The 12,947-nt window shown below is 58.5% G+C and overlaps 5 protein-coding genes across 5 annotated transcripts; 3 read left to right on the forward strand and 2 right to left on the reverse strand.

The window, feature by feature from the left end:
• Positions 1–1,377: 1,377 nt before the first annotated feature.
• Positions 1,378–3,403, reverse strand: K452DRAFT_351501 (uncharacterized protein). The gene is made up of 3 exons (XM_033545722.1): positions 3,115–3,403; positions 2,312–3,056; positions 1,378–2,172 (listed from the first exon to the last, which is right to left on the reverse strand). Exons 1-3 carry the CDS (start codon positions 3,197–3,199, stop codon positions 1,665–1,667), a joined length of 1,338 nt encoding a protein of 445 aa, XP_033397097.1. The 5' UTR covers positions 3,200–3,403; the 3' UTR covers positions 1,378–1,664.
• On the forward strand, positions 3,353–4,432 carry K452DRAFT_38772 (uncharacterized protein). The gene is made up of 2 exons (XM_033546601.1): positions 3,353–4,064; positions 4,232–4,432. Exons 1-2 carry the CDS (start codon positions 3,533–3,535, stop codon positions 4,243–4,245), a joined length of 546 nt encoding a protein of 181 aa, XP_033397098.1. The 5' UTR covers positions 3,353–3,532; the 3' UTR covers positions 4,246–4,432.
• Positions 4,433–5,068: 636 nt separating this feature from the next.
• On the forward strand, positions 5,069–7,395 carry K452DRAFT_228977 (uncharacterized protein; the record flags this gene model as incomplete). The annotated part of the gene is made up of 2 exons (XM_033537008.1): positions 5,069–6,327; positions 6,378–7,395. The coding sequence occupies 2 exons, from the start codon at positions 5,069–5,071 to the stop codon at positions 7,393–7,395; spliced, it is 2,277 nt and encodes a 758-aa protein (XP_033397099.1).
• A 75-nt stretch (positions 7,396–7,470) lies between these two features.
• On the reverse strand, positions 7,471–8,524 carry K452DRAFT_38733 (uncharacterized protein). Its single transcript, XM_033546600.1, has one exon. The coding sequence runs from the start codon at positions 8,079–8,081 to the stop codon at positions 7,545–7,547; it is 537 nt and encodes a 178-aa protein (XP_033397100.1). The 5' UTR covers positions 8,082–8,524; the 3' UTR covers positions 7,471–7,544.
• Positions 8,525–9,477: 953 nt separating this feature from the next.
• Positions 9,478–11,110, forward strand: K452DRAFT_288086 (uncharacterized protein). Its single transcript, XM_033540587.1, has 3 exons — positions 9,478–9,550; positions 9,664–10,253; positions 10,318–11,110. Exons 1-3 carry the CDS (start codon positions 9,505–9,507, stop codon positions 10,966–10,968), a joined length of 1,287 nt encoding a protein of 428 aa, XP_033397101.1. The 5' UTR covers positions 9,478–9,504; the 3' UTR covers positions 10,969–11,110.
• Positions 11,111–12,947: the final 1,837 nt, after the last annotated feature.

A 12,947-nucleotide genomic window follows, 5' to 3' on the forward strand; every position in this document is an offset into this window, starting at 1 on the left:
GCACCTATAGCAAAAGCCTCTTACACAGCCGCAACGGGTACCCCCACTGCTCCAGTCAGTCCCCTGTTAAGTCCAGGGCATTCTAGAACTCCGTACATTCATTCAAGCATCCGCCTGCTACGTCCAGCTCCGCATAGCAGCAACACACTGCCCTCTGCCGGGGAGCGCACTCGCGCGCAAAGCCTCACCCCAGGAGCTATTACTATAAGCCGACGAAGGGAGCCCAGCGGCACAGCTGCGCCAGTCCGGTTTCCTGGCAAAAGCAGTTCCTAGGTTCTGAGGACAACGGCGCGCTGAACATGCTCCCACCACCCGCAACAACAGGTGCAGAGCGCAGAGCCAGTAAAGACTTGACGGACGCAAGTCCGACTTCCTCCCAGAGTCCCAGAGTCTTCATCTCCCTCTGACACTCTCTCCGCGCACTCAGACACAAACTCACAGCACCACGCCCACACACAGCACCCAACCCCGCCCCTTTCCCCAACCCCAACCAAAAGACCAACACGCACCGAGAAACCAGGCAGCGAGCCAGCGCCGCAGCGCCTGTCTGTGTGCGCCGCAATGCCGTGGCAAGCAGGCACGCTGCGTACCGTGCGGCGCTGGCGTTTGCTTTCTTACGTCGTAGTAGCAGGTATACGCCCTCGGTTGGCGGTTGGCGCTTAGCGGTTGGCCCTCTCCCTCTCCCTTCTTAGGGGGGACAGGCCGTGTGGTCTTCTCTGCTCTGCTCTGCCCCGCTCTATTTTGAGTCCAGTACGTGCGCGCGTGCGTGCATGCATGCGGTACGGTAGAGGAGGGTCAGGGTTAGGACGCCGTAGGTAGGTAGCTACTGTGCCTACCCTGTCTGGCTCGGCGTGTGGACACTGGGCACTGGGCACCGGGCCGTCCATGCCATGCCCTAGGATGGATGGAGTGGGGGGATGGGGGATTCGTGGTCCAGGGAAGCGTTGCGCCGCTGCGCCGCGGGCGGGTGGTGGTAGTGGCAGCGGCGCTGGCGTCGTTACAGAGCGGTAGGCTGTGCTTGTCTTGTCTTGTTGTCTTATAGTTCATTGCAGGAGACAGGAGCGGCGCGCGCTGCTGCGGCGAAGGGGTACCATACCCACTTAAATGAGCCGGGAAGGTCGAAAGCTGTGCTGTGCGCAGAGGGTTCAGGGCAGTATGGTGGAGTCCTGGCACTGTGTTTGTAGTATAGTATATACTGTGTACTGCATACTGCATACTGCGTACTACATACCGCGTCCAGGAACAAGCGCAGAGAGTTAAAGAAAGAACAGATAAAGGTAAAGATAGGTAGGTATCGTCGAGCAACCTCTGCATTGGCATTGGCATTGGCATTGGCATTGTTGAAATCCAGGAGATGGGATCACGGGAAATCTCAAACTGCGCTCTCGTACATGAATATGATGTACATACATACTATACCATACATACAATGGATACATACAACCAACGCCGCAAAGAAAAGAAGCGCCTAGAAAGCAGAAAGCAGAAAGCAGGAAGCCGCAACAACAACCTCCAAGTGCCATACCTTAGCCACATCTATCATACGGTCCACCCACCGCGCCGCCAACAAAAACCCCCATCATCAACGAAACCAAATTCCCCCAGGCAAGAAAAAAAACAACAACAACAACAACAACAACCGCGAGCCACCTACCTCCGCCCGCCTACGTCCTTCGGCAATAGTCCCGGCCATGCGCGACCTGCCACCCACACAACCACACCTCAACGGCCATACCCACAAACCCGGCCGCGCAGATCCCCGCCGAATCGCTCACACTAGTCGCGCCAAGGCTGAACTCGCGCTCGGCAGTCGGGACATTATCCGTGATCTCGGCGAACGTGCTCACGTAGACCAAGCCACCCAGCAAGCCCTCCCAGAACACAATCGCAAAGACAATCCACACGCTCGGGATAAAGTCCCACACGGCGTGCGCGGCCAGCACCGCCAGGTTCAGCACCTGCAGCAGCGACGGCACGTACAGCGCGTGCACGCGGAAAAAGGGCGTCGAGGAGCGGCTGAGGAAGACGCCGGTTTGGTAGATGGCGTTGTAGGTGGGGTAGAAGGCGCGGAATTCGGTGAAGGGGGAGGTGCGCAAGGGGAATAGCAGCGTGGGCGCCACGCCTTGGTTGATGGTGTATTCGGCGATGTAGACGAGGAGGAGGGGCATCATGCTAGGGGGCAGAAGTCGGCGGTCAGCTTACCTTTGTTTTTGTTTTTTTCGTTTTGTTGTGGTTGTTGCGTGGGGCTTTTGCGGGGGAGGTGGGAGAATGGCACGAAGAGGCGATGGGGCTGCGGACGCGGGGGACTTACTAAGGAATGAACAGGCCGCTGACGCGGTGGAAGTTCGTCTTCAGGCTGGTCAAGACCTTGTGGCGGCGCGAGCGCGAGTGCGAACTCGAGGCGAAGCTCTTGCCAGAGGCAGAGATGAGCGAGGCGCCCATGAGGGCCGTCTCGTCATCCATGGGGTCGCGCAAGCCGTCCTCTTCGGCTTCTTCCTCCGCCTCAAGCCGCTCGTACTCTTGGCGCGCAGCGTCGGCCGCAGTCAGGGGCCCTTTGGGGAGGATGGCGAAGAAGCTCAGCAGCATGATCACGGGCAAGCAGGAAAACACCAGCAGACTGGTGCGCACGCTCAGGCCGATGGAGGTCGTGGCGACGACGTAGGCGCCTGCGCCCACGAGGCCTGCGCCGCCGGTGCCGCTCCCCCACGAGGCCAGGCTGAAGTGGCCGTAGTAGTGGGTCAGGCCCAGGAAGCTGAGCTCTCCTCCGCCCGCGCTCAGGCTGGCAAAGACTATACCCACCATGCGCATGCCTATCGATCCGCCATGGCGCTCGGTTGGGGCCAGCGCGATGAGCAGCATGCCCGCGGCCGACAGGGCGCTGAAGACGAGGATGCGCGCATGGTAGGGCACTTCGTGGATGAAGTAGGGGGCGACGAGCTTGGTCAGGAAGGACGGGATGACGTCGGCGAGCAGGACCACGCCCTTGGGGACGGCGGGGCCAACGAGGTCGACGGCGGCGGAAAGGATGATCACGTAGAGGACGTTGTTGATGAGGCCTGGAGGGGGTGGGGTGGCGGTCAGCAAGTGTATGTACTCGTTGCGCAAGGCACGCACCAAACAACCAAAAGGCGGCGCAGACTCTGGGGTCGGCGCCCTGGAAGAGAGCCTTGAATTTGGCCGCAGCGGGAGTGCCGGGCATGGTGTGGGTGCAACTGCGGGGACTAGTGCGCTGCCAGTTCACCGGCGATCCATGGTGGTGTGCGACGGAGGGATTGGAGGTTTCCAGAAGGAAGCTAGCACTAGGATTTTATTTAAACGGGCACTTGCGAGAGGGGCCACGCGTTTTGGGGGGAGGGACGGAGGGACTTTAATGATTTGCACGCTGACCGTAAGGGAATAGACGTGGCCGAAGACAAAAGTGTTCATGGAGAAGAAATGCGGCCACGACATGGATGACGGGCTGCACTGATGGCTGTCTGGCCCCGTGCGTGGCTTCCCTGCCCTGCCTGCCCCTGCACCCGCGCACGGATTGATGTGTTTTAGTGCAAACCACGGGCTTGACCCTCTCTTCTCGTCTCTCTCGCTCTCGCTCTCTCGCGTCTCTCTCGCACTGCCAGCACTGCGCTCCACTTCTACGCTCCTCTCTCTCTCTTTCTCTCTCCTCCTCATTCCTTTCTCCTCCACCACCCGACTACCACCACCTACTACCACACACGACCACGACCACTACCACTCCGCCGCCGTTGTCGTCCCCCCGATCCTTCGTCTGCGATGCGCCGCCAGTCACGCGTCTGAATCGCCTGTCTCGACACACGCACGCACCCCCACGACGACCATGGACTCGCGCCCGTCACAGGGGAGGCCGTTCCAGTCGTCGGCCTCGCAATCGTCGCACCCCGCTGCGTATCCGCAGTACGGCCCTCCGACGGCGTCGCAGCCACCAGTCCACGTCCCCTTCTCGGATCCGTTTCAGCACCGCGACCCGTTTCTCCCTTCGGCACAACAGCGCAGGGGTAGCTATGGACTGCAGGGCGGCACAGAGCGAGGCTGGGGCAACAGTTCTGGTAGGTTGCCCTTTTCATTCGAGACATGCGGAGAAAGGGCCCGGCCCGTGGGACGCGCGCGCACATCACATCGTCAGCAGGGCAGCGAGATTTTTGGTTGCACCTGACGTTTCAGGGCATTCCGCTTGACAGTTGGCTCATTTTCTTGTCTCGCTCCGCACCCGCAGGCGCGGCACGCTAAGCGGCACCAACCCCCGGTCGCGCGCGCGAGAGACAAACAGAGATCGCGCTAACGCTCCCATCTTGTTAACAGCGACTGCGACTACGAATACTACCACAACCACCAACACCACCACCACGACACCCGAGGCCGCGCAATCCCAGTCGTCGTCGCACCCGCACCGCCACCACCACCACCACCACCGTCCGCACCAGAACTCCGCTCCACCTCCGCCCCCGCCAAATCTCACCGCCTCCGCTTCCGCCTCCGCCCCATTCCCCCCCTTCGAGTCGTCGTCGCAACGGAGGCGCTCGCTTGGCGGTGCCAGCCCTCCACATTACTATGCTGGTACGTTCTTTTTGCTTCCTCCCCCCTGATCCTCCACCACATGCTGATCACCACCACAGCCACACGTGACCCCCCTCCGCCTCCCCCCTCCTTCACCAACCGCCACATGCCCCCTCCCTCGTCGCCGCAGCAGTCCGCCCAGCTCCCGCCCTATCCTGGCCAGCGTGCCTTCTCCTCGGGCCGTGACCTGCCGGGCCTGGTCGGCCCTCCCCGGCCCAACAGCAACATGTCCATCTCCTCGCTCATGGGAATTGATCCCGCCCAAGCCGCCCGTCAGTCGCACTACTCTCCCACCTCCACCACGGCTCCTTCTCCCTCCCTCAGCACCATGCAGCCCCCTTCTCCCCGCAGGAGCTTGATTGGCGGCGCTAGAATTGATTACCCTCAATATCGCCGCCCAGAGACCCCCGACCAATATCCTCCCGGCGGCGCTGCAAGGGTCCCTGATAGGGCGGCATACCCGGCTGGCTCCCCTCGTCCTTTCGGACCTCCACCCATGGGCTCCCCAGAAGTGTCTCGGCAAGGCTTGTCTTCGGCCCCGCAATCGGCCAAGCCTGCATCTCTGCATGAACCTCGCCCTTACTACCACGCTTCCCCTGCTGACTCTGCCGGCAATGATCTCTCGCGCCAACCAGGACCCGCAGTCCCCCCAAGGCCAAACAGCCAGCCGACGGGTCCTTTGGCAGGCCCGCCGCCCACGGACGCAAGGCTAGGATATGGGGCTGCCAGTGAGAGAAGGCCTCTGTTCGGTCTTTCCGAGGAAGAGCGCAGAGCGGCCCAAGACAACCAATATCAGGCGAGGCCCGCCGGTCCGAGCACCGCAGATATCTCACGGCTCGATGCAAGTGGCAGGGAACGTCCGTCGACAGTCCAACCGCTTTCGCATGCTCTGTTCGACCGGCCGGAGTCGCGCATTGTACAACCCCCAGCTGCAGGACAGCCCCCAAGGGGGAGTCTATTTTGGCACCCGCAACCAAGGGTTCACGTTGCCGGGGAGCCATATCAGCAAGCGCAGGAAGAGCATAGGGAGCCGTTCCCTCCTGGACCCCGTAATGTCCCCGGCTCAGGTCCTCCTCAGTTGATGGGCCTTAATCGGACTGCCATAAACGTTCACAACGCCCCGTCTGAGCAACCCCAGCGATTCCCGATGGGTCCTGAAGCTAGGAGAGGTCCTGAGCATTATCAGAGCCCACCGACATCTGATCCGAGCAGTTTGGATCGGCGTAGGCCTGAGGCAGCTGGACCGCCTCACAATAGCTACGGGGCTCGATCGTCGTCCTATGAGTATCATGGGAAGCCGGAAGGCGCCGACATGCAAAAGTCCCGCTCCTTCCTGGGAGTCAGCCCTGAAGCCAGACGGACCGGGCGTGCTTCGCCCCTTCCTCAGGCCGTTCAAGGCGCCCAGGCTCAACCAGTCGTTCCTGGTGGGGACCCAAGCATCAAGAATGAGTTTGGACGTATGTTCTCCGGTCTGGGCAGCGGCCTTGTGAGTGCGCCATCCACTCATGGTTCTGCCACTCCAGGACGGGGAAGCCCGTTCCAGCAGAATGGAGATTCAAATGGCGACCTGGATGTGCTCGGCAGAGCGGCTTCCCGCGGTGCCAGGCGCAGAAGGGTCAAGGATGAAGAAGGTCGGCCTGAGAATGACATGATCGATGGTAGAGTGACTCCAGGAGCGATGAGCCAGCGGAATACGAAGAGGCCAAAGCATACTCATCCCGCGGGTCACCACCACCATCACCTGTACACCCATCAGTAAGTTTGGTTTTCTCGAAAAACGTGACTCAAATTCTAATTACTTCCAGTCATCACCACAGACCTGAGGAGGAGCAACTGGCCATGGCGAATCCGCAAGCCGCGACTACTCCCATTTCTTTCAGTAAGATGAACGGTGTTCAGGCGCAGACTCCGATTGCAGCACCAACACACCATCATCACCACCATCACCATGCCCCTCATCCGGCTCATCACCATCACCATCATCATCACGCTCCTCGGCCCCCTACGGCAACTGCACAGATTCCTTTGACCAAGCCTATCGTGGAAGTGAACTCCCAGAAAGTCTTTGAAAAGGTCAAGGATCTCCCGCGCCACCACCTTGGCAGCGTCATCTATGAAGCCACAACCGCGCCGCCACCCTCTAAGAACACTAGCATCGACGATCGGTACGGCTTCCGCAGCATCCCTGCACCTCTCCCTGATGCGTCTGGTAAGGAGGGTTGCACGATTACGGTTCGTGTGCCCCGCTATTACCTTACTGAGCGCCAGCGCGATGTTGTTTGTTGTAGCAAACATCTGTGGGGCACGGACGTTTACACGAACGATTCGGATGTGCTCGCAGCAGCGATCCATTCGGGATGGATCCGGGGAGCCTGGGCGGAAGATGTGGACGTGGCTCTGTTGGACCCTAGGATCGGCGGCGAGGAGACGGCGAAAGAAGCGGAGACTAACAAACCGCTTACTACGAAGCCGGAATACCCAGCCGTTCCACCGGCGGATATGGATGTGCACATCACGGTGCTTATCGTGCCGGCGCTTACGAGCTACAAGTCGACGGTATGTTACGGTATCAAGAGCAGGGCGAGAAAGACGCACACCGGCTCGAGTTACAAGATCGAACGTGTCGAATGGGTCGATGATGAGGGGACGAAGAAGGGAGAAGAAAGGAGTGGGAAGGCAAGAAGGGAGCGCCTGGCAGCAGCACAGAGTTTGGTTGCGCTGCTGACGGGTGTGGGAAGAGATAATCAGGGAAACGAGCAGCAGATGAAGAGCGAGGAGCAGCGGATGAACATGCAAATGGGAACGGCGCAGGCGGTCGCTTGAGGCGTTACCGCGCACGCCGTTGACCAAAGGAAAGGACTCGAACATGGCCAAAAAGTCGAGAGGACAAAAAAGGTCCTGTGACGAATTTCATGAGGAACATTCAGGGCGACGAAAAAGCATTGCTTCTGGCCGGAAATGGAGGGCTCTCATCAGGACGGGGGCAAGAAAGAAGGCAGGCGCAAGGCAGGGCTTGCTTTTTTTCTTTTCTTTTCTTTTTTCTGACGCGACCAAGTTGCCACGAACACGCGCGAGCTGCTGGGTGGATTCGTTACTTTTTGCTGCATCCCTCTGATGTGATGATGCCGGCCTGGACGTCGGCACTCGTACGACATGAATCTTTGTACAGCGAGGGCGGCGCACGTGTAGTAGCTAGGATACCCACCCCCTCTCGAGTCCGTCGCGCCAGCCAGCCAGCCGAGCGAGCGGATTCTTCGTTTTAGTATTTTAGTTTCTTTGGGATCTCTTCTCTTAGCCATGACCGGGGCGACGAAATGCATGCTGTCTTGCTTGATTGCTTGATTTGTTGGCTGTTTGTGACTTGTCGGGCTGTGAGCATTCGGAGGAGTGATGAGTTGTTTGTATGTATGCGTGTGTATGTACATGTACATATGTGTACGACGGCGCACCCGCGGGCGCAGTGAGACAGTTAAAAAGTCCGACGAGTGGTGTGCGACGGGCGCGTGCATTGCATGCCACGCCGCGCCGTGCCGTGCCGTGCCTTGCCTTGTCTTGCCTTGTCTTGCTAGCTAGCCTGCTGAATGTGACTGTGCTGTGACTGAAGATAAGGGAAGCGAGGAGCAGCAGCTCTCTGCCAGCCGGCTCGTTGCTTGCTCAGCTCAGCTTAGCACAGCCCCGGACACCACGCCGCGCCTATCACCCTTTCTCTCTATCTCTTTGCCTTGTCGCCGAGGATTATATATATCTTGCCCGCTGTTTCTCTCCTTGTTGTTGTTGTTCGGACTACCAGTTGGTATTTATCATCATCATCGTCGCGTCGCATCGCTGTCGGTGCCGGCGGTTATCTCTCCTCTCTCCCTGCTGCAGCTAATAAATAGTTATTGCGCCATTTGTTGTTCTGTTTCCTTCTTCTTCTTCTTCTTCTTCTTCTTCTTCTTCTCACCACCCTGCGATTGTTTGCTTAGGTATCCTTGTTCGTCGTCGTCGCCCTCCCTACGAGCTCCTCTAGGCCTCCTCTGTCGCCTCCTAGGTCCCTTTCTGCCGAGCCAAAATCGTCCGAGCGCCGTCGACGGGGGGAGAAACTATGGCGCGCAGCCGCGGGAAGGCGACAGTGGTGCACCACTATTCGATCAGCGGCGTAAGCTTCTTCTTTTCCTTTTTCCCTCCCATCATCATCATCTTCTTCATTCTTCTTCTTCGTGGGAGTGGGTAAGTATGTGTGAGTGCGTGCGTGAGTGTATGATGAAGAGGCGGCAAAAGCCAATGGACGACGGGCCCGACTTTCGGCGATTAGCTGTCTGTTGCGTCACCCGCAACCGAAGCAGCCCGGGCGGTCAATGAGGTCGAATCAATTGCTTTTGGGCGGATCGTCGACCGCGCGCAGTAAGGCCGAGCTAAATCGCAACAACACGGTGCTGCTCTGCTCTCTGCCCTCGCGACCCCCCTTTGGCCTCCAACCACCCCCACGACGGCTCTCGTTCCTCCAGCTCCTTCATCTTCCTCCCTCCCCCCACGCCCTCCCCCGCAGCGCCTCCCGGCAGCCCGCTCTCTCCACCGGCACTTGGCACACCTTTGCTGCTCCTTCTGGACCCTGAGCCGCCGCTTCTGATCTCTCCACTGCACCGGTCACCCGCACGCGCTCCCCCGCAAGCCACGCGACCCGCTGCCCTTGCCATTTCTACTTCCCGCAACCCCCGAGTCTCCTGAGCTGTTCAACCCACAGCCCTCTCCTTATTGCTTTCCCCGCAAAAAAAACCACATCCACACACATTCACACACACACGCACACCTTCCTTAGCAATGGCCTCAGACGGAACCAATGGCGTTTTCAAGCCCGAGATGCGCAAAGTGCCAGACGGCGACTTGGTGCGGCCGAACCGCAAGACTAACTCGGTGGGCGTGCAGGCCGAGGACACGCGGATATGCGTCGTCATGGTGGGCTTGCCGGCCAGGGGGAAGAGCCTGATCGCTACCAAGGGTGAGTTGCTCGCACGATGAGGGGCAAAGCCGCCAAGGGAGCAGACTACAGGGATGCGTCCGGGGGGTGGTGGCCACAGAGAGTTCTGACTTGACTGACACACGCGCGCCCAGTGGTCCGATACCTGCACTGGCTGTCCATCACGGCGAAGACGTTCAATGTCGGGCAGTACCGGCGCACGGCGACGCCGACGCCGTCGGCCGACTTCTTCGACACGACGAACCCCGAGGGCGAGCGCCTGCGCCGCGCCGCGGCCGAAGCCGCCGTCAACGACATGTGCAAGTGGTTCCGCGACGGAAAGGGCCTGGTGGCGATTCTGGACGCCACCAACAGCTCCAAGACACGGCGCAAGTGGATACAGGAGCGGTGCCAGGCGGAAAACATCGAGACGCTGTTTGTCGAGAGCAAGTGCGACGACGAGGACATTATCATGCAGAATATTCTCGACGTCAAGACGACGAGCCCGGACTACGCGGGCCAGGACCCCGAGCTCGCCGCCGCGGACTTTCGCAACCGTATCCGCAACTACGAAAAGGTCTACGAGACGATTGACGAGACCAATGAGCGCAATCTGACCTATGTCAAGCTCATTGATGTTGGCAAGCAGGTCATCATCAACCAGATCAAGGATTACCTGCAGAGCCGCGTCGTCTACTACCTGATGAACCTGCACATCAAGCCGAGGTCTATCTGGTTATCGAGGGTACGGCACAATTTTTCTCTTCTCGAATCTTTCTTTCCTCGTGTAACTGACAGAAATTCCGCAGCACGGCGAATCGCAGTACAACCTGACGGGTCAAATCGGCGGCGACGCATCTCTCAGCGACCGAGGCGAGCTGTACGCGCGCAAGCTACCGGAACTCGTTCAGCAATCCGTAGGCGACGGGCGCAAGCTGACAGTGTGGACATCGACGCTGAAGCGAACAATCCAAACGGCACGGTTCCTAGAGTTTGAGAAGCTAGAATGGAAGGCGCTGGACGAGCTGGACAGCGGCGTGTGCGACGGGCTCACGTACGGGCAAATCGAGGAAAAGTACCCGGACGACTTTGCGCAGCGCGACGAGGACAAGTACAACTACCGCTACCTGGGCGGCGAGTCGTACCGCGACGTGGTGATCCGCCTCGAGCCCATCATCATGGAGCTCGAGCGCAGCGAGAACATTCTCATCGTCACCCACCAGGCCATCCTGCGCTGCATCTACGCCTACTTTATGAACGTGCCGCAGGAGCGCAGCCCCTGGATGGAGGTGCCCCTGCATACCCTTATCAAGCTCACCCCTAAGGCGTACGCGACCATGGAGGAGCGCTTGAAGGCCGATATCCCCGCTGTCTCGACGTTTAGGGAGAAGGGCAGCCGTGCGAAACATCAGGAGGCGCAGGAGGCGGCGCAGGAGGCGCATGACAAGCAGAAGGCGTAGGTCTTGCGTTCGTTTTTTGCTTTACTTTGCTCTGCTTTGCTTGTCTCGATCGCTTTTCCGTTGCTTTCTTTGCTTGTTCTTTATCTTTTAACTCTTTTACACACGTTTTGGTCAGAACATCAGGGTGGGTTGGGACGGGGGGGGGGGGGGGGGGGGGGGGGGGGGGGGGGGGACATGGTTGTTAGTACAGCAGCATAAAAGAGGCTGTTGTATCATCATCTTTCTTTTTTTTATCCCCTGTGGTTTTAATTTCTTGCTGTGCGTGGGGTGGGTTGGGTTGGGTTTGAGTAGGTGCGTGGATGCCTACTTACCTACCTCCGCTGCTACCGCTACCGCTACACTACCATTGTCCGTCTGTCACTGCATCCTCTCGGCGCAAAATAATCATCATCATGGGGCTCTCACTACCTTGCTTGCTAGCTACGTACGTACCATACATGTCATGCTGTGTTTCTGGGTCTTTGTTTTCCCTCTACTACTGCTGCTGCTGCTGCTGCTCTCTTTCTCTCTTTCTCTCTCTCTTACTCGCTCTTACTCTACTTACCCTAACTCTCTTTTTCGTACATAATTGGGCGAACCCGCTTACACCTGCGGTTCTTGCCTTTGCGGTCTAGGGTTTTGTTACGGGCTTTTTGCTGTCGTTGTTGTTGTTGTTGTTGTTGTTGTTGTTGTTGTTGTTGTTGCTACGCTGCTGGTTGTTGGCGGGGTTGGGTGTGTGGGGTATGGTGCGGGATGGATGGATGGATGATGCTGATGCTTATACTAATGCTCATGCTGATGTTGATGCTCATAGTGGTGGGGATTAGGGAGGGTATTGTTGCTGTTGCGATTGTTGGCCGTGGCAGAGAAAGAAGAACGTTGATAGGAAAAGAAAAGCGCGTGCTGCTTGCTGCTTGCTGTCTTTGGGCTGTTGGGTTGGCTTTGGTTGGCTTTGTTTTGCTTTGATGTAGAGGCGATGGGGTGGATGGGATGAGATGAGATGAGATGAGATGGTATAAGAGACTGGCAGAACGGACGCGGTGATGTCAATGATGTTCTGATGCTTGCTATGCTGTGCTATGCTATGCTCATAGCGGAGAGGTGGTCTGTAGCGGCAAATGGAATGAATGCAAGCCTTTCTCTCTTCCTTCCTTCCTTCCTTCCTTTCTTTCTTTCTTTCGTCCTTTCTCGCTTTCTGCCCGCCTGCATCTTAGCCTTACCCCCCACACTCCCCCTCTCCACCCCTCCGCCCACAAACACCCAGCAATTCTCCCGGTAAGCAGCCACCGCCCTCGACCCGGGCTGCGCGTGCATGGCATGGCATGGCATAGTCTCGGCCGCGTCTCGCGTCCGTCTCACGTCACGCGTGCGTGCGTGCGTGCGTGGGCAGGTAGGCGAGTGAGTGAGTGGCGCGGCTGAAAGCCTGAAGCCGCTGCCGCTGCCGTTGCCGTGGCCGTGGCCGTGGCGTGTCCGATAGGTTGCAGGAATTTGGAACGGCCTTTTTTTTTTTTTTTTTTCACTTATTGTGGGGTGCTCGGGGCCGGCGCGTGTGGGGGTGTGGGGTTCGGCGTGGCGTGGGGTGATGGTCACGTCGTTTTTTCTGGGGGGGGTAGGAGATTTGGTTGTTGAGCGTGATGATTAGGCGAGTGGGGCGGTTGCTTGGGGGGGTTGGTGCCGGTGGTGGGCCGGTGTGGGTGCTTCTTATTAGCTGTGCGGCTGCTTCTTGACTATGTGTTTGGTTGAAGCTGCGGTTTCGGCTATGGGCTCTTTCGGGGGCTGTAGGTAGCTGTTGTGTTGGACTTTGTAGACGCCTTGTAGGTATGAAAGGAAAAGTATGCGTGGGTATGAGGGCGTTTGAAAGACAGTGAGGATACGGATGTATGAGGGCGTGAGCGTATTCCGTAGAAGTACGAGGATGGGAATGTGTAATGGTACGAGAGTACTCTTTGGGTTGTTGTAATAGGCTATAACACGGCGGCTGGTAGTTTTTAGGTAGATAT

This window comes from Aplosporella prunicola (genome assembly GCF_010093885.1).
Source record: "Aplosporella prunicola CBS 121167 unplaced genomic scaffold K452scaffold_14, whole genome shotgun sequence".
In the NCBI taxonomy this organism is placed as follows: Eukaryota; Fungi; Ascomycota; class Dothideomycetes; order Botryosphaeriales; family Aplosporellaceae; genus Aplosporella; species Aplosporella prunicola.